At 31.3% G+C, this 22290-nt stretch overlaps 1 protein-coding gene across 3 annotated transcripts in view; it reads right to left on the reverse strand.

The window, feature by feature from the left end:
- The window catches only part of LOC126889631 (probable Dol-P-Man:Man(7)GlcNAc(2)-PP-Dol alpha-1,6-mannosyltransferase), a 40039-nt gene that overhangs the window by 15599 nt on the left and 2150 nt on the right, over window positions 1–22290 (reverse strand). For 2 of the 3 annotated variants that reach the window (XM_050658111.1, XM_050658112.1), the window contains exons 2-5: window positions 8185–8317; window positions 2958–3131; window positions 767–920; window positions 560–704 (exon numbers count right to left, since the gene is read on the reverse strand). In XM_050658111.1, coding sequence (XP_050514068.1) covers window positions 560–704; window positions 767–920; window positions 2958–3131; window positions 8185–8317 — 606 coding nt within the window. The remainder of the gene's footprint in view (window positions 1–559; window positions 705–766; window positions 921–2957; window positions 3132–8184; window positions 8318–22290) is intronic. The other variant, XM_050658113.1, reaches the window with a different exon arrangement.

Raw genomic sequence — 22290 nt, forward strand, 5'->3', positions numbered from 1 at the left:
GTCCAGGAGATTAGCTCTTCTTCTTACCCTGTCTAGGGTGTCTTTGACGTCCATGTTCCAGTTGAGAGTTCTACTAAAATTAACTCCTAAATAAGGCACCGAGGTTCAGAAAACAATTTGGATTTTGGAGGGGTTAAGTGTAATTCTTCATTTTAAATATCACCTTACAATTTTTTTTAATTGATTCTGGGCTGTATGGAATGCAGATGGATGTCTCGGCGTTCCATGAGCGGTACCTGCAGAGAGGAGAATGTACTCGGACTTGTTGAGGGGATGAGGGCTGATATTGGTATAGACTGTGTATAAAATTGGAACTAAAATTGAGCCCTGTGGGACTCCAGCTTATGGTGTGAATGGTGTTGAGAATTGGTTAACAATCTTCACGAGGATTGTCCGATTGGAGAGAAACGAATGTATGATTTCTATGAGAGGTAGGCAGTCCAGCAAGGTGGAGCTAATCAATCAAGCCAGCGTGCTAGACTTGATCGAAGGCCTTCTGGAAATCCGAAGCATCTAGAATTTTATAAGAACTATTTAATTACTAAAATAAAAAGGATACGCCCCAGTTCGAGCTTTTATTCAGTACTGTATTATACCATAAGACCTCTCCTTCTGGCCATAAAGGTCTATTCCAAAAAATTGAGTCTATCACAACAGTTAATATTAAAAAGGCTAATCCTCCTGGAACAGCTATTTGTAACAGTCTAAAAAAACATGAAAAACTTATTTTTTTACATCAAGAATTATAATTTATTTACTAACCTACCGTTTAATTGTTATCCTCTTATTGTACAGATCATAGAGCAGAAGAATACCCAAGAAAAGTGCCAATTCTGCTCTAAAAATAATAATAGCTGCTCCAGAGCACAGGATAAAAGTCTTATTGTTGTTGTTGAGCCAGCCATCTAATGCCAGTAAAACTAAAAAATGTATATATTAAATCAAACGATATACCAAAAGTTTTATTCGAAATTTTATAAAACACATTGATCAAAGGATTAGACTTATTTTCTCAATGTCCGCAAAGTAGACTTTTTCTTTGTCAAATGGGGCCTTTTTCTGCAATTTAGCGTCGAATCGGCACCATAATTCGCCATAGTAGAGCCTTGTGACCGTTTTGCCCTTATTGGGACCGTGCAAGTTCGGCAAAGCGACCTCTATTTCTACGCTCTGTACTTTTATTCGCACTTTTAATTATATTGGCCAATTATATTAGTCCTGGTGGATGGATAATTGTCAAGGCCATAGTCCAAAAAAATAATAAGAAGAAAAAATAAGATGCAGGTTATGTTATGCAAACGTAAACAATTGTATGTAGTAAATAAAATTAGTTATTAAAATGCAGTACTGCAAGCAAAATACAATTAATTAAATTTACCTTTATATAATAATTGCATATCATATCAATATTGTGGAGCAATATATAATTTTTCTGCTTCAATGACAGAAAGTATGAAATATACGTCAATTTGACAATTTCAATTGACAATATGAATTATTTAAGATAGTTGCAATATTTCTCCGCGACTCGCGCACGGTCGTTTCTCGTTTCCCTTCCAAGTACTTGCACACCGCGAATACAGGCAGTTGATGTAGATCACACCTTGTAAATCCCAGAAAACGGTGGCAATCACCTTTCCGGCCTATAGGACAGTCTTCATCTTCTTCGGGGGAGAGCAACAAACATTGTAATGGCATTGAAGTGGTCTCACTATTGCGCTTGTTGTCTTTTGTGACCAAACGGGGTTTTTAAGCATGCCTACTGTCTCAGCTATCTCGCACACCTTCAGTCGTCAGTCTGCCAATACGAGATCATGGCTTTTCATCACGTTATCCTCCGCGATGGCCATTTTCATGGCACATAGGCGAGGCACAACAAAAACCGACGTGCGACCACGTTGAAACTCAAATAAATTCTTGAGAATTGTCATCGAAGGAGAAAAGTCAGCGTATACAGCGCATCTAAGTGCTCTTTGATTTCGCTCTTACATGTCACGTAAACTTCATCCTCTGCGATTCAACACAGGCCGACATCAGAATATACTTTTCAGAGATTTTTTTGTGAGCTGAATTTCTGAGATATCCTGACCTAAAAGTGGAAAAATAGCGTTTTGGTCATTTTCCAGGTGATATAGCATCGTAATATAATTTATCTCCAAGAATATGGTATAACCATTTTAAAGTATAAATATCAGTCCCGTAAATGACGTTAAGTTTACTCAGATGTCTTATTTTTTCGCTGAGACATCGCATTTTAAAGTTTCTTAGTCTTAAAAGACCTACAAACTTCACTCCAGTGTACTCCACTGTAGATGACCATATTTTTTTCCTATGTTTCTACTTCCTGTTGACATACGGACAGAGTTGGCAGGTTTAAACGAACATGCTTAAAACCATAGTTTAAACCATGGTTTAAATCAACTGGTTTTTTAAGAAAAAAACCTGGTTTTTTTATAGAGCCTCCAAACTGGTGTTTTTATTTAAAGTTTTTTATACAGCTGCCGCAAATGAAGAAAATTAAGATAAACAAATTCTATTTTTTACTTTCGAACTTAGCTATTTTGAATATGTTTTCATACGTTTGAAGATGTTTTTTGTTATTTTAATTTTTTGTGTGTGTAAATAAAAATAAAAGTTGTCTTAATCATTTTTTTTTCATTGTTTATTACTATTTTTTATAAAATAATTTATTCATTTTTAAAGTATTTAGACTTATGATACTTTGAATCAAATAAACCTGGTTTAAACCAAATGAACCTGGTTATTTTGGTTTTTTTTTTTTTAAAAGCCTTGGTTTTTGCCCACCCTGAATACGGACCACAAAAAACAGGTCGAAAAAAGGACTGAACTTTTTTAATAATTATTTCGATTTAATATCATCAGTAATCATGCTATTCAAATCTGCCTCACCATACTTAATTATATAAAATATGGCTATATGATAAAATTATACTAACCTAGAGGCAGCGCAAAAATATTTGGCAATGGACGGCTTAGATAGAACATGAAGTGGCTTTGAGTCACAGTTATTGCTATAAACCACTGCAGCCATCTTGTTCCAAATTGTTTTTCTAGAGTTTTACTTAATATATTAAAGCTGTACACCACACAAGTAGCAAGAATGGTCCTCACTAAAACAAAAAAAAAATGTTTAAATTTTTTTTTTTGTTAAATTTTATGCGATTGAAGCAGAATTTCAATTGAAAATATGCTCATTTTGAAGTTTCGATATCCACTTGGAAACATTTTAAAAAGGTTCAAAATAAACCTATTTTCAACTACAATTGTGGTTGATTCCAATTAAAAATAGTCAATAGCATTTATATTAATTTTATAAAACATATCTTACAAAAAAAGGGCCATTCCAAAGTTCATAAGTTGCGCACATACAATATTGTAAATGTAACATAAATTTATGTAATGTAAATTTTATAATTTTACATTTATGTAAATATAAAAAAACTAGCTAAGCTAACCACAAAAGTCCTAACCAACAAAATCAATAAACTAACAACTTTATCAGATGAACAACAAGGATTCAGATCCGGAAGATCCTGCGTAGACGCCATATTTGTACTGAGACAAATCACAGAAAAGGCCATTGAGTACAATAAACCAGCATATCTATGTTTTATAGACCTGACAAAGGCTTTCGATCGCATCCAAGTCGAAGACGTCTTACATTTACTGTATAGAAGAAACATACCAATCAATATTGTACAAACCATCGAAAACATCTACTTTCATAATCGAATACTTCTTCTTCTTTAAGTACCGTGCCCAAATTTTTAGGCGTGGGTAGCTTCCATAACAATTTGCCGATATCGTTCTCGATCTTGTGCGGCATGTAACAATTGATCTGCTGATAAGCCAGTCCATTGACGAAGGTTTCGGAGCCATGAATATTTCTTTCGACCAATTCCTCTTTTTCCGTCGATCTTTCCATTGAGTATTAACTGCAGCATCCTGTATCTGCTACCTCTCATTATATGCCCCAGATATTCAAGTTTTCTCTTTTTTATCATCTTCATTAAGTCACCTTCGCCTTGACCTACTCTGTTTAAGACTTCTCTGTTTGAAATGCGTTGAACAAAAGATATTCTGAGCATTCTACGATACGACCACATCTCAAAGGCTTCTAATTTGTTCATCATGTTAACCTTCATGATCCAGGTTTCACATCCATATAGTAATACAGGATACACATAACATTTTAGGAACTTGATTCTTAGTTGTAAGTTCAGCTGAGAGTTGCTCAGAATAGATCTAAGTTTCATAAATGCTCCTCTTGCAATTTCTATACGAGTTTTAATTTCTTCATCCGGATTTAGTGTCTCGTTTATCCAACATCCTAGGTATTTAAAATGGTTAACTTTTGTTATTGATTCATCATTGACAATTAGTTGCATAGGGCCGACGTCTTGTTTACTAACCACAAGTAACTTTGTCTTTGTTGCATTTATGTTAAGTCCGTTATTGGAGCATTCTCTAGTGACTCGATCTATAAGGAATTGAAGATCTTCGATATTTTCAGCCATGATCGCGGTGTCGTCTGCATACCTGATGTTGTTAATAGTTTCTCCCCCGATTCGAACTCCACATTGTCCTTCCAAGGCTTCATTAAAAATTATATCTGAGTATACTTTAAACAAAGTTGGGGATAACACACAACCCTGTCCGACACCTCTTTGAATGCAAATTTTGTCTGTTTCTTTGCCGTCTACCAGAATAGAAGCTTCTTGATTCCAATATAGATGTTGTAAAAGTCTCAGATCTTTATCGTCTATTCCAATCATTTCTAGATATTCAAACAACCTATTATGTTGAACTCTATCAAACGCCTTCTCAAAATCTATAAAGCAGACGTAAATTGGTTTCTGTACTTCCCATGATCGTTGAAGTAATGTTAACATTGAGAACAAAGCTTCCCTGGTTCCCAATCCTTCTCTGAAACCGAATTGTTTGTTTCCCATTGTCTCTTCACATTTCTGCTTGATTCTATTAAGAATTATCTTAAGAAGTAGCTTGAGAGAGTGGCTCATGAGACTAATTAGTCTAAAGTCTTTACATGATGATGTATTAGGCTTTTTTGGGAGTGGAATAAATGTAGACTCTAACCATATCTGTGGTATCATGCCAGTCTCGTATATATGGTTATAAATGTTTGTTAGTTGTGAGGCATTGTCGTCATCCAGAAGTTTGAGCCAGTCTGATGGTATTTGGTCAGGGCCTGGAGATTTCCCATTTTTGCTCTGTTTGATGACTTTCTCTACTTCCGCTTTTAAAATACTAGGACCAGTATTCGTATACTTTGTGGTGTTAAGTGGTGGCCTCGTATCCAGGAAGAGCTCTTTTATATAGTTAGTCCATTGTTCCTTTTTTTCATCCAAGTCGAGAATTATTTTACCTTTGGAGTTTCTCATAAAGTGAGGAGTTCTTTTTCTCTGAGTGTAGGTAATTTCTTTAAGCTTTTTATGTATATTAAACTCGTCATGTTTTCTTTGTAGTTCTTCCATTTCACGACATCTTTGTTCCATCCAGTCCTCTTTTGCTCGCTTAACCTCGTATCTTATTTGTCGATATATCTCTCTATACCGAATCTCGTCTTTGTTTTTCCAATTTCTTCTTTGTTGAATAAGGTCTAGTATTTTATCGGTCATCCAATCCTTTTTCTTTATTGGGTCTTTTTCTGGTTTCAAAACTTCGTTTGCTATGGTGACCATGGCGGAATTCATGATATCTAGATTTTGACCGATATTTTCTTGTCCAGATCTTTCTAACTGTTTTTTAATCTCACGATTTATCTTATTTCCGAACTCATCTGATATTACGGCATTTCTTAGGAGTCGAGTATTAGGTTTCTTCTGCGTTGTGGGGGCTTTTATTCTTTTTAGTTTTAGTTTGAATCCAGCACAGAGCAGATTATGGTTAGTTGCTGCGTCTGCACTTGGGTATGTTTTTGCAGATGTAATACTGTTTCTAAACCTTCTATTAATGATATTGTAGTCAATTTGATTTCTGACTATCTTTCCATCTTGATCAGCTGGAGATTTCCAGGTATATAGTCGTCTTTTAGGTTGCTGAAACAAAGTATTTGCTATAATGCATTTCTCTTCTTGGCAGAACTGTATTAGTCTTTGCCCTCTTTCGTTCCTTTCTCCAAGTCCATACTTTCCGGTTATATCTTGTGTGATTTCGGCACCAACTTTTGAGTTGAAGTCTCCCATAATAATTGTAGCTTCATGTTTTTTTGTGCTCCGGAGAATTTGTTTAATTTGGCTGTAGAATTGCTCAATTTCTTCATCTGGTTTGTCAGCTGTTGGCGCATAGACTTGTATTATATTAATATTCAGTAGTTTATTTTGCAGCTGAATCATCATGATACGATCATTGAAAGGGACGAAATTTCGGATACAGTTACGAATTTCTTCTTTGACAATGATTGCGACTCCGTTACGTCTGGGTCCTTCTGCCTTTCCCGAGTGGTATACAATGTATCCATTACTCTCAAATATGTTTGACCCTAGCCATTTCGTCTCGCATATACCTAGGATAGGAATGTCTAGTCTGGCCATTTCTAGCTGAATATTTTGTAATTAATCGAATACAGGCAAAGATAAATGGAAAACTAATGCAGTTTATACCACAACAAAGCGGAGTCAGACAAGATGACTCGTTAAGCCCACTGCTCTTGGAAAACTAACGCAGTTTATACCACAACAAAGCGGAGTCAGACAAGGTGACTCGTTAAGCCCACTGCTCTTTAATATAATAATGGACGAAATAATAAAAGCAGTACGTAAAGGTCATGGTTACAGAATGGGGAACAAAGAAATCCAAATATTATGTTATGCAGACGACGCCGCATTAATCGCCGAGATAGAAGACGATCTCCAAAGATTAACACACATCTTCAATACAACAGCCAAGAAATACATTATGATAATATCAGCAGAAAAAACCAAATGTATGACAACATCTAAATACCCACTACGATGTAAAATCGAAATTGATGAGGAAAACAATAAATCAGGAAGCAAGGATTGGATATCTGGGAATAGATATAACCAGTTACGGATATGTTGAAAAGGAAGTACGACAACAAAGCTTAAAAGAAAGTAAAGCGGCGGGATCTCTTAATGACACAATCTGGAAGAACAAACACTTAAGCAAGAATCTATAAAGCAGCAATTAGACCTATATTGACATACACGGCGAAGACAAGACCTGACACATCTAAAACGAGACGACTACTAGAAACAACAGAGATGAAAATACTCCAACGAATATCAGGGAAAAGTCTGTTGGATAGGGAGAGAAGCGAAAACATACGACGATCATGCAATGTAGAAGACATAAATGGATGGGTGACAAAACGGAAACAGGAGTGGAACGAACACATTAGTAGAATGGTAGAGGATAGGATAGTATGAATAGCACTAGATAAGTCACCAAATGGACGAAGAAATAGTGGCAGACCAAGAAAAAGATGGTGCGATAACTTAAACAATTTAGGAGGCTGATATTGAAGAAGAAACAAGCTTTAAAGCCTACATACAAGAAGGAAAAAGAAGATAAAAAACTATAAAAAGAAAGCAACAGAATAGCACAAAATCTCATTAACTTAACAGGCATATTTATATAGTCTGTTCGTTAAACTCAGACGCAACTGGCTACATATTTTAGTCGATAATTTTTTTGTTTTTTGCCAATTTTGCAAAAATTGGCGAAATTACTAACTATTTAGTGATTATTAACTATTTAGTAATTATTTTTTGCCAATTTTACTAAAATTGGCAAAATTACCGACTAAAATATCTAGAAAGTTGCGTCTGAGTTTAGCGAACAGACTATAATAGCCGGCGTATTGCTTGAAATATGATCCCTTGTAAAACAATCTTACAAAAGGATATCTACTCTCCATTTTTAAGGATTACATCACTACAATCAAAAAAATTATGAAGAGAAGCCTTAGGTCAATTTACCCAAAAAGTTAATCATACTATTATAGTTCAAAAGCCGCTTCTATGGTGGCTCTATGGATCAAGCAATCCAAAGCCATAAAAAAATAAATAAAATAGATAAGCAGCTTTCAAACTGGTAACATCAAATTTGTAGTTTTAAATGCAGTAATAATAATGCAGGTTAAACAACAGAAAAAGTAATTTTTTGTAATGTACTAACCTAAGTACTGGACCCAAAATTTGTTTACATTTAGGAGTTGAAGTACTGCTACTACAGGTGATGCAAGAGCTGATATGAAAAGAGGCCCAATAAAAGTTCGTGGCACTACTCCAGGAAACTCGAGATGATCGTACTGCAATTAAAATTGGTTCAATATTATGTTCAACAATTTCATGTTAATTAGTTAGGTATATTGTATACATGTTTCCTCAACAAGAAATAAAATGCTGTACCGAACAAGCAAGACAAGCTTTTATTAAATTTAAGCTGTTACTTTATAACTGCAAACTTTCCTTCAATCTCCATTACAGAATGGTTAAGTGCTATGTATAGTTAATATTGTTATACGGCATGGAGACATGAACGTTGAAAATGCATACATACATACATAATCAATTGCCTCTTTTACCATTAGGTGTCGAGGATTCCTCCTTTATATGATACTCTCTACCAACTGACGCCATTTCTTCCTATCTGCTGCTAAAACTTTTGCTTCTTACCACGATGTTCTTCTTTTCTTAACTATTTCGTTTACACTCGTGTTCCAGCTTTTCTTTGGTCTGCTCAGTGCTTTTACCCACTGCTTTGGCCTCCCATGTCATTTTCACTTGTCTGTCAGCACTCATTCTTATCATGTGTCCAGTCCATTTTAACTTCTTTTCTTCAACTTTTCCGTTGAGCGATTTTACCTGTAGTTCATGTCTAATATCCTTATATCCTCTTACATCTTATGTACTGTAGATGTAAGATATAAGACGTTGCAAATATCTTCCATTAATAAATTGGAGGTCTTAGAAATGTGGACATTGCGAAGAATGTTCCGCATAACATGGACAGATAGGGTGAGAAACTAGGAAGATCTTAAGAATAGCAAATACTGAGAAAGAATCGCTTAAGGTACTAGTACACTTTAGAAGACCAAAAATGAGCATTTTTTCAAGATTTTTTTTCTCAGAACCTTTATTAAAAATTAACATAAAACTTTTTACATGTTAATATCTAACTCTTAGAGAATACAAAAAATATATCTTTTTTTATTTATGCACGTACACTAATACTGTAGAGGGCGCCAAAGTCGAGGCCTCGAAAAAAGTAGTTCCGATGGCAGACAGTTAATCGCAGGATTGGGATCTCTGAAACAAAACAATTGTACGGCATTTGAAAAAGGAAGATTTCTTACGTGACAACTTACTACCGTTAGTAAATAATTCCAAAAAAAAAATGATTTTACGGAAATTTGAAAAATTTTTGTTTTTCTTCAGTTTTTCATGGTTAAAAAATATTATTTTTTTATTTTTTGGTCAAATTGTGGTAAATTGTCACGTAAGAAACCTTCCTTTTTCCAAATGCTGTAAGATTTTTTTGTTTCAGATATCCCAATCCTGAGTTTAACTGTCCGCCATCATTTTTCGAGTCCTCAAGTTTTGCGCCCTCTACAATATTTGTGTGCGTGCATAAATGAAAAAAAAAAAGAATGTGTGTGTACTTTGTACGCACGTAAGAAGTTATACTTCTATTATAATATAGTTTCAACGAAATAAATATACCTACTTAACAGTTACAATACAAAAAATTAACAATAATTACCAAAAATGAACCAAAACTTAACAATGCCAAATATTTAAAAAAAAAAGAAAAAAATATGAATCGTCCGGGATTTGAACCCGCAATCTCGCGATTTTTTGATCTCTGGTCCAATGCTCTACCAACAAGGCCATCAAGGCGCATGCTAGTTACCTTTCAGATATACATAATTATACATCACGGTGACAAGTGAAATATAAAAATAGATGTTTTATTATTTTACGCCCAAGGAAGACAAATCCAAAGACACAAAATTATAATAAAAAACCTTTTAAACCACCTTTTTCAAATTGTGCAAGTTGTATTATTAATATTAATGTTAATAAATGAAATATAAATATTTTGACGTTTTACAATTTTACAATTCACTTTTATTTGCAGTGCCTTAAAAATTGTAAAGCACTAGTGCCTTCAAGTAGCATTTTTAACGCTCCTATGGAGTCCTAAAAATTGCATTTTTAACACGTTTGTAGAAAAATATATTTAAAAACACTAATATATTCTTTCCACACCTTTTCTGGACTGATACATACATAAATTAAAACATTTTGAAGTATAACTTCAACAATATAATATGAAAACTATTTAAAAAAGCAGTATAACTATTAACTAATCTTTGTTGTTTCTCTTCCCACAAATTTTAAAACGCAACAACCACACATAACCAAACCGTCAACCGTCCAAACCACAGCTGCGCTACAGCTGCCATATTGGATAATTTTTGACATGTCATTTGAACATCCAATCAGAACAAAGTTATAATGCGCATGCGCCGGGATCGTAGGTTTTAACATATAAAAATTCACCCTCATATCGCGCGTAAAGAAGTATAACTTCAAAAAGATATATTTTTTGTACTCTCTAAGAATTATATATTAATATGTAAAAAGCTTTATGTTAATTTTTTAATAAAGGTTCTGAAAAAAAATTATTGAAAAAATGAATATTTTTGGTCTTCTAAAGTGTACTAGTACTTTAAATTGATCAAGGTACGAAAAATTGGACACCTGGGGCATATCATGGGAAGGGAAAAATATGCAATATCTCAACTAATCATCCAAGGAAAGATTGAGGGCTAGAGTGGACTAGGTCGCAAACAAATGTCATGTTGACAAAATATAAAAACTGGACAGACATAAATAACACTGGAGAGCTTTTGCATACTGTGAAAGACAAACGCACTATATGTGAACGGCATCATAAAAAGAAGAGTTTCGCGATAATATTATTGAATTATTTAAATAACGAAAATAAATAATTAACTACACCAGAAGAAAATGTGTTTGGCAAGTAATTGCAGATCAATATGAAATTTGTTTTTATTTTCATGTTGGTCATTTTCACAATAGGTTCCAGAAAAAATCACTTATTTACTATTATTGGTTTGGATATAATTTTAACTGTACTATTTTTATTCTATTATTTTTTAGCTTCCTATTTTGTTTAAAATTTGTAATACCCCAGTTTATAAAATATTTTCAGATATAAATAAATAAGAAACCAGGTGACTACCAAAATAGATTTGGACCTGGAAGATAAACATGCTTTGGGAAAAATTCTACAAGTCTTGGGAATAAAACATAGCAAAACATAATATAGTATTTATTGACTTTAAAAATGCCTTCAATGCAATAAAAAGAGGTAGAATGATGAAAGCATTAAAAGAACTACAGATATCAAAAACAGGAAGCTGACAGGAATAACCCTAGAATCAACAGAGAAATTTAACATAGGCCAAGAAGTAAAGCATGTGCACCCTATCTTCCCAGGACTATTTAACTCGTTCAGTACCCACCATGACAGTGTGTCATCATGAGGGTTTCATAAAGGGTGCCAATGATGCACGAGTGTAGGTGGTAGTACTGTGTTACTAAATGACAGGGTTGAAAAAAAACATGTTTTTTTTTATTTTATACAAAACAAACGTTTTTTTTTTTTTGTTTTAAATGGTTTTTTTTTGTTTTAAACATGTTTTATTCTTCGTTTTTAAATTACTTGTTTTAAACAAATAAAACGTAGAAAAAAACATTGTTTAAATCATATTTCTTACAATGCGAAGGATCTGTTTGAGGAATTAGGCAGCACAGATACATATAATAACTTATGGCTGTTCAGCCCATATTATGTTATGAACTTACTTGCCCACGATATAGAAGTGCCAGGAATAAAGAACAGTGTCAAAAAATTGCAAATATTGGTGATTCTGCTCTTGTATTGCATTAGGATGTTCGTTGGAATACTTTATCGGAATGCTTAGAAAGTTAGTTGAAAAACTGGCCAATATTATTTCACATTTGCTCTAAACAATAGAATAAGTAATAAAAAATTGGAAAAAAATCCTTTCTAAAAGGTATAAATTTTTTTTTTTATTAAAATCCCTTAAAGGGGCTACATCACATGGCAACCAGGATAATGCCCTGAGGTAATGTATTGGAATTTCCCAACACGTGGGATCCAAATTGAGTTGTTTACATTTCAATGACTTTTTTCAGAAACATCACTCATTTCGTATTCAGTTGCCATTAAGTCATTGAAATGTAAACAACTCAATTTGGATCCCACGTGTGGGGAAATTTCAATACATTACCTCAGGGCATTATCCTGGTTGCCATGTGACCATCACAGGGCTTTTTATTGAAGTATGCACTTTTAAGGCATCTATATTACATGTAAAGGGTTTTTACCCGGATATTTTTCTTTTTCTTTTGTGGGTCAGCTAGCATCCAGTTTATCTAACACTGATGATGATTTTTTATAAAAATCGAAAACGTTTTGTTGTGATATAGCCCTTTTAAGGGATTTTAATAAAAAAAAATTAACCGGTGTTACCTTAGCCATAAATTCCATCCATAAATTTTTTTTTCATATTTTCACAAAAATTTGGTATAAATTTATCAAAAATGAATAAAACAGATAATATTGACAAGAAAAATGTTATATATGTTACATATGTTTGGAAAAAAAATTTAAACCGGCAATTTATTGACGGTGAGTAGATAATGCCACTCAAATTCAAAAATCCTTTATGGATGGTACGTTAGTCAACTTTTTTTCTCAGTTTCTTGTTAAATTCTCAAAGTAAATATAATAAAGCATAACATATAAAAAAATCGTGATGGAGGTATTTTTCAAAACAAGCGAAAAAAATTCTGAAACTTAGATGTATTGCGCGGTATTCGTTAATACGTCTCAAATTCAAAAATCCTTTATGGATGGTACGTTAGTCAACTTTTTTTCTCAGTTTTTTGTTAAATTCTCAAAGTAAATATAATAAAGCATAACATATAAAAAAATCGTGATGGAGGTATTTTCCAAAACAAGAGAAAAAAATTCTGAAACTTAGATGTATTGCGGGCTATTCGGTAATACGTCTCAAATTCAAAAATCCTTTATGGATGGTACGTTAGTCAACTTTTTTTCTCAGTTTTTTGTTAAATTCTCAAAGTAAATATAATAAAGCATAACATATAAAAAAAACGTGGAGGTATTTTCCAAAACAAGAGAAAAAAATTCTGAAACTTATATGTATTGTGGGCTATTCGGTAATACGTTTCACATTCAAAAATCCTTTATGGATGGTACGTTAGTCAACTTTTTTTCTCGGTTTCTTGTTAAATAAATTCTCAAAGTAAATATAATAAAGCATAACATATAAAAAAATCGTGATGGAGGTATTTTCCAAAATAAGCGAAAAAAATTCTGAAACTTAGATGTATTGCGCGCTATTCATTAATACGTCTGAAATTAAAAAATCCTTTATGGATGGTACGTTAGTCAACTTTTTTTCTCAGTTTTTTGTTAAATTCTCAAAGTAAATATAATAAAGCATAACAAATAAGAAAAATCGTGATGGAGGTATTTTCCAAAACAAGAGAAAAAAATTCTGAAACTTAGATGTATTGCGGGCTATTCGGTAATACGTCTCAAATTCAAAAATCCTTTATGGATGGATCGTTAGTCAACTTTTTTTCTCAGTTTTTCGTTAAATTCTCAAAGTAAATATAATAAAGCATAACATATAAAAAAATCGTGATGGAGGTATTTTCCAAAACTAGCGAAAAAAATTCTGAAACTTAGATGTATTGCGCGGTATTCGTTAATACGTCTCAAATTCAAAAATCCTATATGGATGGTACGTTAGTCAACTTTTTTTCTCAGTTTTTTGTTAAATTCTCAAAGTAAATATAATAAACCATAACATATAATATAAAACGTGATGGACGTATTTTCCAAAACAAGAGAAAAAAATTCTGAAACTTATATGTATTGCGGGCTATTCGGTAATACGTCTCACATTCAAAAATCCTTTATGGATGGTACGTTAGTCAACTTTTTTCTCAGTTTCTTGTTAAATTCTCAAAGTAAATATAATAAAGCATAACATATAAAAAAATCGTGATGGAGGTATTTTCCAAAACAAGAGAAAAAAATTCTGAAACTTAGATGTATTACGGGTTATTCGGTAATACGTCTCAAATTCAAAAATCCTTTATGGATGGATCGTTAGTCAACTTTTTTTCTCAGTTTTTTTTTAAATTCTCAAAGTAAATATAATAAAGCATAACATATAAAAAAATCGTGATGGAGGTATTTTCCAAAACTAGCGAAAAAAATTCTGAAACTTAGATGTATTGCGCGGTATTCGTTAATACGTCTCAAATTCAAAAATCCTATATGGATGGTACGTTAGTCAACTTTTTTTCTCAGTTTTTTGTTAAATTCTCAAAGTAAATATAATAAAGCATAACATATAAAAAAAACGTGATGGAGGTATTTTCTAAAACAAGAGAAAAAAATTCTGAAACTTATATGTATTGCGGGCTATTCGGTAATACGTCTCACATTCAAAAATCCTTTATGGATGGTACGTTAGTCAACTTTTTTCTCAGTTTCTTGTTAAATTCTCAAAGTAAATATAATAAAGCATAACATATAAAAAAATCGTGATGGAGGTATTTTTCAAAACAAGCGAAAAAAATTTTGATCCTTAGATGTATTGCGCGCTATTCATTAATACGTCTCAAATTCAAAAATCCTTTATGGATGGTACGTTAGTCAACTTTTTTTCTCAGTTTTTTGTTAAATTCTCAAATTAAATATAATAAAGCATAACATATAAAAAGATCGTGATGGAGGTATTTTCCAAAACAAGAGAAAAAAATTCTGAAACTTAGATGTATTGCGGGTTATTCGGTAATACGTCTCAAATTCAAAAATCCTTTATGGATGGTACGTTAGTCAACTTTTTTTCTCAGTTTCTTGTTAAATTCTCAAAGTAAATATAATAAAGCATAACATATAAAAAAATCGTGATGGAGGTATTTTCCAAAACTAGCGAAAAAAATTCTGAAACTTAGATGTATTGCGCGGTATTCGTTAATACGTCTCAAATTCAAAAATCCTTTATGGATGGTACGTTAGCCAACTTTTTTTCTCAGTTTTTTGTTAAATTCTCAAAGTAAATATAATAAAGCATAACATATAAAAAAAAACGTGATGGAGGTATTTTCCAAAACAAGAGAAAAAAATTCAGAAACTTATATGTATTGCGGGCTATTCGGTAATACGTCTCACATTCAAAAATCCTTTATGGATGGTACGTTAGTCAACTTTTTTTCTCAGTTTCTTATTAAATTCTCGAAGTAAATATAATAAAGCATAACATATAAAAAAATCGTGATGGAGGTATTTTTCAAAACAAGCGAAAAAAATTCTGAAACTTAGATGTATTGCGCGCTATTCATTAATACGTCTGAAATTCAAAAATCCTTTATGGATGGTACGTTAGTCAACTTTTTTTCTCAGTTTTTTGTTAAATTCACAAAGTAAATATAATAAAGCATAACATATAAAAAAATTGTGATGGAGGTATTTTCCAAAACAAGAGAAAAAAATTCTGAAACTTAGATGTATTGCGGGCTATTCGGTAATACGTCTCAAATTCAAAAATCCTTTATGGATGGATCGTTAGTCAACTTTTTTTCTCAGTTTTTTGTTAAATTCTCAAAGTAAATATAATAAAGCATAACATATATAAAAAACGTGATGTAAGTATTTTCCAAAACAAGAGAAAAAAATTCTGAAACTTATATGTATTGCGGGCTATTCGGTAATACGTCTCACATTCAAAAATCCTTTATGGATGGTACGTTAGTCAACTTTTTTTCTCAGTTTCTTGTTAAATTCTCGAAGTAAATATAATAAAGCATAACATATAAAAAAATCGTGATGGAGGTATTTTTCAAAACAAGCGAAAAAAATTCTGAAACTTAGATGTATTGCGCGGTATTCGTTAATACGTCTCAAATTCAAAAATCCTTTATGGATGGTACGTTAGTCAACTTTTTTTCTCAGTTTTTTGTTAAATTCTCAAAGTAAATATAATAGAGCATAACATATAAAAAAAACGTGATGGAGGTATTTTCCGAAACAAGAGAAAAAAATTCAGAAACTTAGATGCATTGCGCGGTATTCGTTAATACGTCTCAAATTCAAAAATCCTTTATGGATGGTACGTTAGTCAACTTTTTTTCTCAGTTTTTTGTTAAATTCTCAAAGTAAATATAATAAAGCATAACATATAAAAAAAATCGTGATGGAGGTATTTTCCAAAACAAGAGAAAAAAATTCTGAAACTTAGATGTATTGCGGGCTATTCGGTAATACGTCTCAAATTCAAAAATCCTTTATGGATGGATCGTTAGTCAACTTTTTTTCTCAGTTTTTTGTTAAATTCTCAAAGTAAATATAATAAAGCATAACATATAAAAAAATCGTGATGGAGGTATTTTCCAAAACTAGCGAAAAAAATTCTGAAACTTAGATGTATTGCGCGGTATTCGTTAATACGTCTCAAATTCAAAAATCCTATATGGATGGTACGTTAGTCAACTTTTTTTCTCAGTTTTTTGTTAAATTCTCAAAGTAAATATAATAAAGCATAACATATAAAAAAAACGTGATGGAGGTATTTTCCAAAACAAGAGAAAAAAATTCTGAAACTTAGATGTATTGCGGGCTATTCGGTAATACGTCTCAAATTCAAAAATCCTTTATGGATGGTACGTTAGTCAACTTTTTTTCTCAGTTTTTTGTTAAATTCTCAAAGTAAATATAATAAAGCATAACATATAAAAAAAACGTGGAGGTATTTTCCAAAACAAGAGAAAAAAATTCTGAAACTTATATGTATTGTGGGCTATTCGGTAATACGTTTCACATTCAAAAATCCTTTAGGGATGGTACGTTAGTCAACTTTTTTTCTCGGTTTCTTGTTAAATAAATTCTCAAAGTAAATATAATAAAGCATAACATATAAAAAAATCGTGATGGAGGTATTTTCCAAAATAAGCGAAAAAAATTCTGAAACTTAGATGTATTGCGCGCTATTCATTAATACGTCTGAAATTAAAAAATCCTTTATGGATGGTACGTTAGTCAACTTTTTTTCTCAGTTTTTTGTTAAATTCTCAAAGTAAATATAATAAAGCATAACAAATAAGAAAAATCGTGATGGAGGTATTTTCCAAAACAAGAGAAAAAAATTCTGAAACTTAGATGTATTGCGGGCTATTCGGTAATACGTCTCAAATTCAAAAATCCTTTATGGATGGATCGTTAGTCAACTTTTTTTCTCAGTTTTTCGTTAAATTCTCAAAGTAAATATAATAAAGCATAACATATAAAAAAATCGTGATGGAGGTATTTTCCAAAACTAGCGAAAAAAATTCTGAAACTTAGATGTATTGCGCGGTATTCGTTAATACGTCTCAAATTCAAAAATCCTATATGGATGGTACGTTAGTCAACTTTTTTTCTCAGTTTTTTGTTAAATTCTCAAAGTAAATATAAAAGGTTTATGAAAAAAACTGAGAAAAAAAGTTGACTAACGTATCATCCATAAAGGGTTTTTGAATTTGAGACGTATTAATGAATAGCGCGCAATACATCTAAGTTTCAAAATTTTTTTCGCTTGTTTTGAAAAATACCTCCATCACGATTTTTTTATATGTTATGCTTTATTATATTTACTTTGGGAATTTAACAAAAAACTGAGAAAAAAGTTGACTAACGTACCATCCATAAAGGATTTTTGAATGTGAGACGTATTACCGAATAGCCCGCAATACATATAAGTTTCAGAATTTTTTTCTCTTGTTTTGGAAAATACCTCCATCACGTTTTTTTTATATGTTATGCTTTATTATATTTACTTTGAGAATTTAACAAAAAACTGAGAAAAAAAGTTGACTAACGTACCATCCATATAGGATTTTTGAATTTGAGACGTATTAACGAATACCGCGCAATACATCTAAGTTTCAGAATTTTTTTCGCTAGTTTTGGAAAATACCTCCATCACGATTTTTTTATATGTTATGCTTTATTATATTTACTTTGAGAATTTAACAAAAAACTGAGAAAAAAAGTTGACTAACGATCCATCCATAAAGGATTTTTGAATTTGAGACGTATTACCGAATAGCCCGCAATACATCTAAGTTTCAGAATTTTTTTCTCTTGTTTTGGAAAATACCTCCATCACGATTTTTTTTATATGTTATGCTTTATTATATTTACTTTGAGAATTTAACAAAAAACTGAGAAAAAAAGTTGACTAACGTACCATCCATAAAGGATTTTTGAATTTGAGACGTATTAACGAATACCGCGCAATGCATCTAAGTTTCTGAATTTTTTTCTCTTGTTTCGGAAAATACCTCCATCACGTTTTTTTTATATGTTATGCTCTATTATATTTACTTTGAGAATTTAACAAAAAACTGAGAAAAAAAGTTGACTAACGTACCATCCATAAAGGATTTTTGAATTTGAGACGTATTAACGAATACCGCGCAATACATCTAAGTTTCAGAATTTTTTTCGCTTGTTTTGAAAAATACCTCCATCACGATTTTTTTATATGTTATGCTTTATTATATTTACTTCGAGAATTTAACAAGAAACTGAGAAAAAAAGTTGACTAACGTACCATCCATAAAGGATTTTTGAATGTGAGACGTATTACCGAATAGCCCGCAATACATATAAGTTTCAGAATTTTTTTCTCTTGTTTTGGAAAATACTTACATCACGTTTTTTATATATGTTATGCTTTATTATATTTACTTTGAGAATTTAACAAAAAACTGAGAAAAAAAGTTGACTAACGATCCATCCATAAAGGATTTTTGAATTTGAGACGTATTACCGAATAGCCCGCAATACATCTAAGTTTCAGAATTTTTTTCTCTTGTTTTGGAAAATACCTCCATCACAATTTTTTTATATGTTATGCTTTATTATATTTACTTTGTGAATTTAACAAAAAACTGAGAAAAAAAGTTGACTAACGTACCATCCATAAAGGATTTTTGAATTTCAGACGTATTAATGAATAGCGCGCAATACATCTAAGTTTCAGAATTTTTTTCGCTTGTTTTGAAAAATACCTCCATCACGATTTTTTTATATGTTATGCTTTATTATATTTACTTCGAGAATTTAATAAGAAACTGAGAAAAAAAGTTGACTAACGTACCATCCATAAAGGATTTTTGAATGTGAGACGTATTACCGAATAGCCCGCAATACATATAAGTTTCTGAATTTTTTTCTCTTGTTTTGGAAAATACCTCCATCACGTTTTTTTTTATATGTTATGCTTTATTATATTTACTTTGAGAATTTAACAAAAAACTGAGAAAAAAAGTTGGCTAACGTACCATCCATAAAGGATTTTTGAATTTGAGACGTATTAACGAATACCGCGCAATACATCTAAGTTTCAGAATTTTTTTCGCTAGTTTTGGAAAATACCTCCATCACGATTTTTTTATATGTTATGCTTTATTATATTTACTTTGAGAATTTAACAAGAAACTGAGAAAAAAAGTTGACTAACGTACCATCCATAAAGGATTTTTGAATTTGAGACGTATTACCGAATAACCCGCAATACATCTAAGTTTCAGAATTTTTTTCTCTTGTTTTGGAAAATACCTCCATCACGATCTTTTTATATGTTATGCTTTATTATATTTAATTTGAGAATTTAACAAAAAACTGAGAAAAAAAGTTGACTAACGTACCATCCATAAAGGATTTTTGAATTTGAGACGTATTAATGAATAGCGCGCAATACATCTAAGGATCAAAATTTTTTTCGCTTGTTTTGAAAAATACCTCCATCACGATTTTTTTATATGTTATGCTTTATTATATTTACTTTGAGAATTTAACAAGAAACTGAGAAAAAAGTTGACTAACGTACCATCCATAAAGGATTTTTGAATGTGAGACGTATTACCGAATAGCCCGCAATACATATAAGTTTCAGAATTTTTTTCTCTTGTTTTAGAAAATACCTCCATCACGTTTTTTTTATATGTTATGCTTTATTATATTTACTTTGAGAATTTAACAAAAAACTAAGAAAAAAAGTTGACTAACGTACCATCCATATAGGATTTTTGAATTTGAGACGTATTAACGAATACCGCGCAATACATCTAAGTTTCAGAATTTTTTTCGCTAGTTTTGGAAAATACCTCCATCACGATTTTTTTATATGTTATGCTTTATTATATTTACTTTGAGAATTTAAAAAAAAACTGAGAAAAAAAGTTGACTAACGATCCATCCATAAAGGATTTTTGAATTTGAGACGTATTACCGAATAACCCGTAATACATCTAAGTTTCAGAATTTTTTTCTCTTGTTTTGGAAAATACCTCCATCACGATTTTTTTATATGTTATGCTTTATTATATTTACTTTGAGAATTTAACAAGAAACTGAGAAAAAAGTTGACTAACGTACCATCCATAAAGGATTTTTGAATGTGAGACGTATTACCGAATAGCCCGCAATACATATAAGTTTCAGAATTTTTTTCTCTTGTTTTGGAAAATACGTCCATCACGTTTTATATTATATGTTATGGTTTATTATATTTACTTTGAGAATTTAACAAAAAACTGAGAAAAAAAGTTGACTAACGTACCATCCATATAGGATTTTTGAATTTGAGACGTATTAACGAATACCGCGCAATACATCTAAGTTTCAGAATTTTTTTCGCTAGTTTTGGAAAATACCTCCATCACGATTTTTTTATATGTTATGCTTTATTATATTTACTTTGAGAATTTAACGAAAAACTGAGAAAAAAAGTTGACTAACGATCCATCCATAAAGGATTTTTGAATTTGAGACGTATTACCGAATAGCCCGCAATACATCTAAGTTTCAGAATTTTTTTCTCTTGTTTTGGAAAATACCTCCATCACGATTTTTCTTATTTGTTATGCTTTATTATATTTACTTTGAGAATTTAACAAAAAACTGAGAAAAAAAGTTGACTAACGTACCATCCATAAAGGATTTTTTAATTTCAGACGTATTAATGAATAGCGCGCAATACATCTAAGTTTCAGAATTTTTTTCGCTTATTTTGGAAAATACCTCCATCACGATTTTTTTATATGTTATGCTTTATTATATTTACTTTGAGAATTTATTTAACAAGAAACCGAGAAAAAAAGTTGACTAACGTACCATCCATAAAGGATTTTTGAATGTGAAACGTATTACCGAATAGCCCACAATACATATAAGTTTCAGAATTTTTTTCTCTTGTTTTGGAAAATACCTCCACGTTTTTTTTATATGTTATGCTTTATTATATTTACTTTGAGAATTTAACAAAAAACTGAGAAAAAAAGTTGACTAACGTACCATCCATAAAGGATTTTTGAATTTGAGACGTATTACCGAATAGCCCGCAATACATCTAAGTTTCAGAATTTTTTTCTCTTGTTTTGGAAAATACCTCCATCACGATTTTTTTATATGTTATGCTTTATTATATTTACTTTGAGAATTTAACAAAAAACTGAGAAAAAAAGTTGACTAACGTACCATCCATAAAGGATTTTTGAATTTGAGACGTATTAACGAATACCGCGCAATACATCTAAGTTTCAGAATTTTTTTCGCTTGTTTTGAAAAATACCTCCATCACGATTTTTTTATATGTTATGCTTTATTATATTTACTTTGAGAATTTAACAAGAAACTGAGAAAAAAAGTTGACTAACGTACCATCCATAAAGGATTTTTGAATTTGAGTGGCATTATCTACTCACCGTCAATAAATTGCCGGTTTAAATTTTTTTTCCAAACATATGTAACATATATAACATTTTTCTTGTCAATATTATCTGTTTTATTCATTTTTGATAAATTTATACCAAATTTTTGTGAAAATATGAAAAAAAAATTTATGGATGGAATTTATGGCTAAGGTAACACCGGTAAAAAATTATACCTTTTACAAAGGATTTTTTTCCAATTTTGTGGTTGATGGTATACAGCCAACTACAGGAAAAACATTTTCTTTTCCTTGTGGATTTTTTAGAATAAGTATTGATAAAGATGTAACAAAGCTTGTAAATGATACAAAGTTAAAGGCAAATGCCAAAGACTAGGTATTTATAAAAATTAAATTATATTGCAGTG

This window comes from Diabrotica virgifera, chromosome 8 (assembly GCF_917563875.1).
Source record: "Diabrotica virgifera virgifera chromosome 8, PGI_DIABVI_V3a".
In the NCBI taxonomy this organism is placed as follows: Eukaryota; Metazoa; Arthropoda; class Insecta; order Coleoptera; family Chrysomelidae; genus Diabrotica; species Diabrotica virgifera.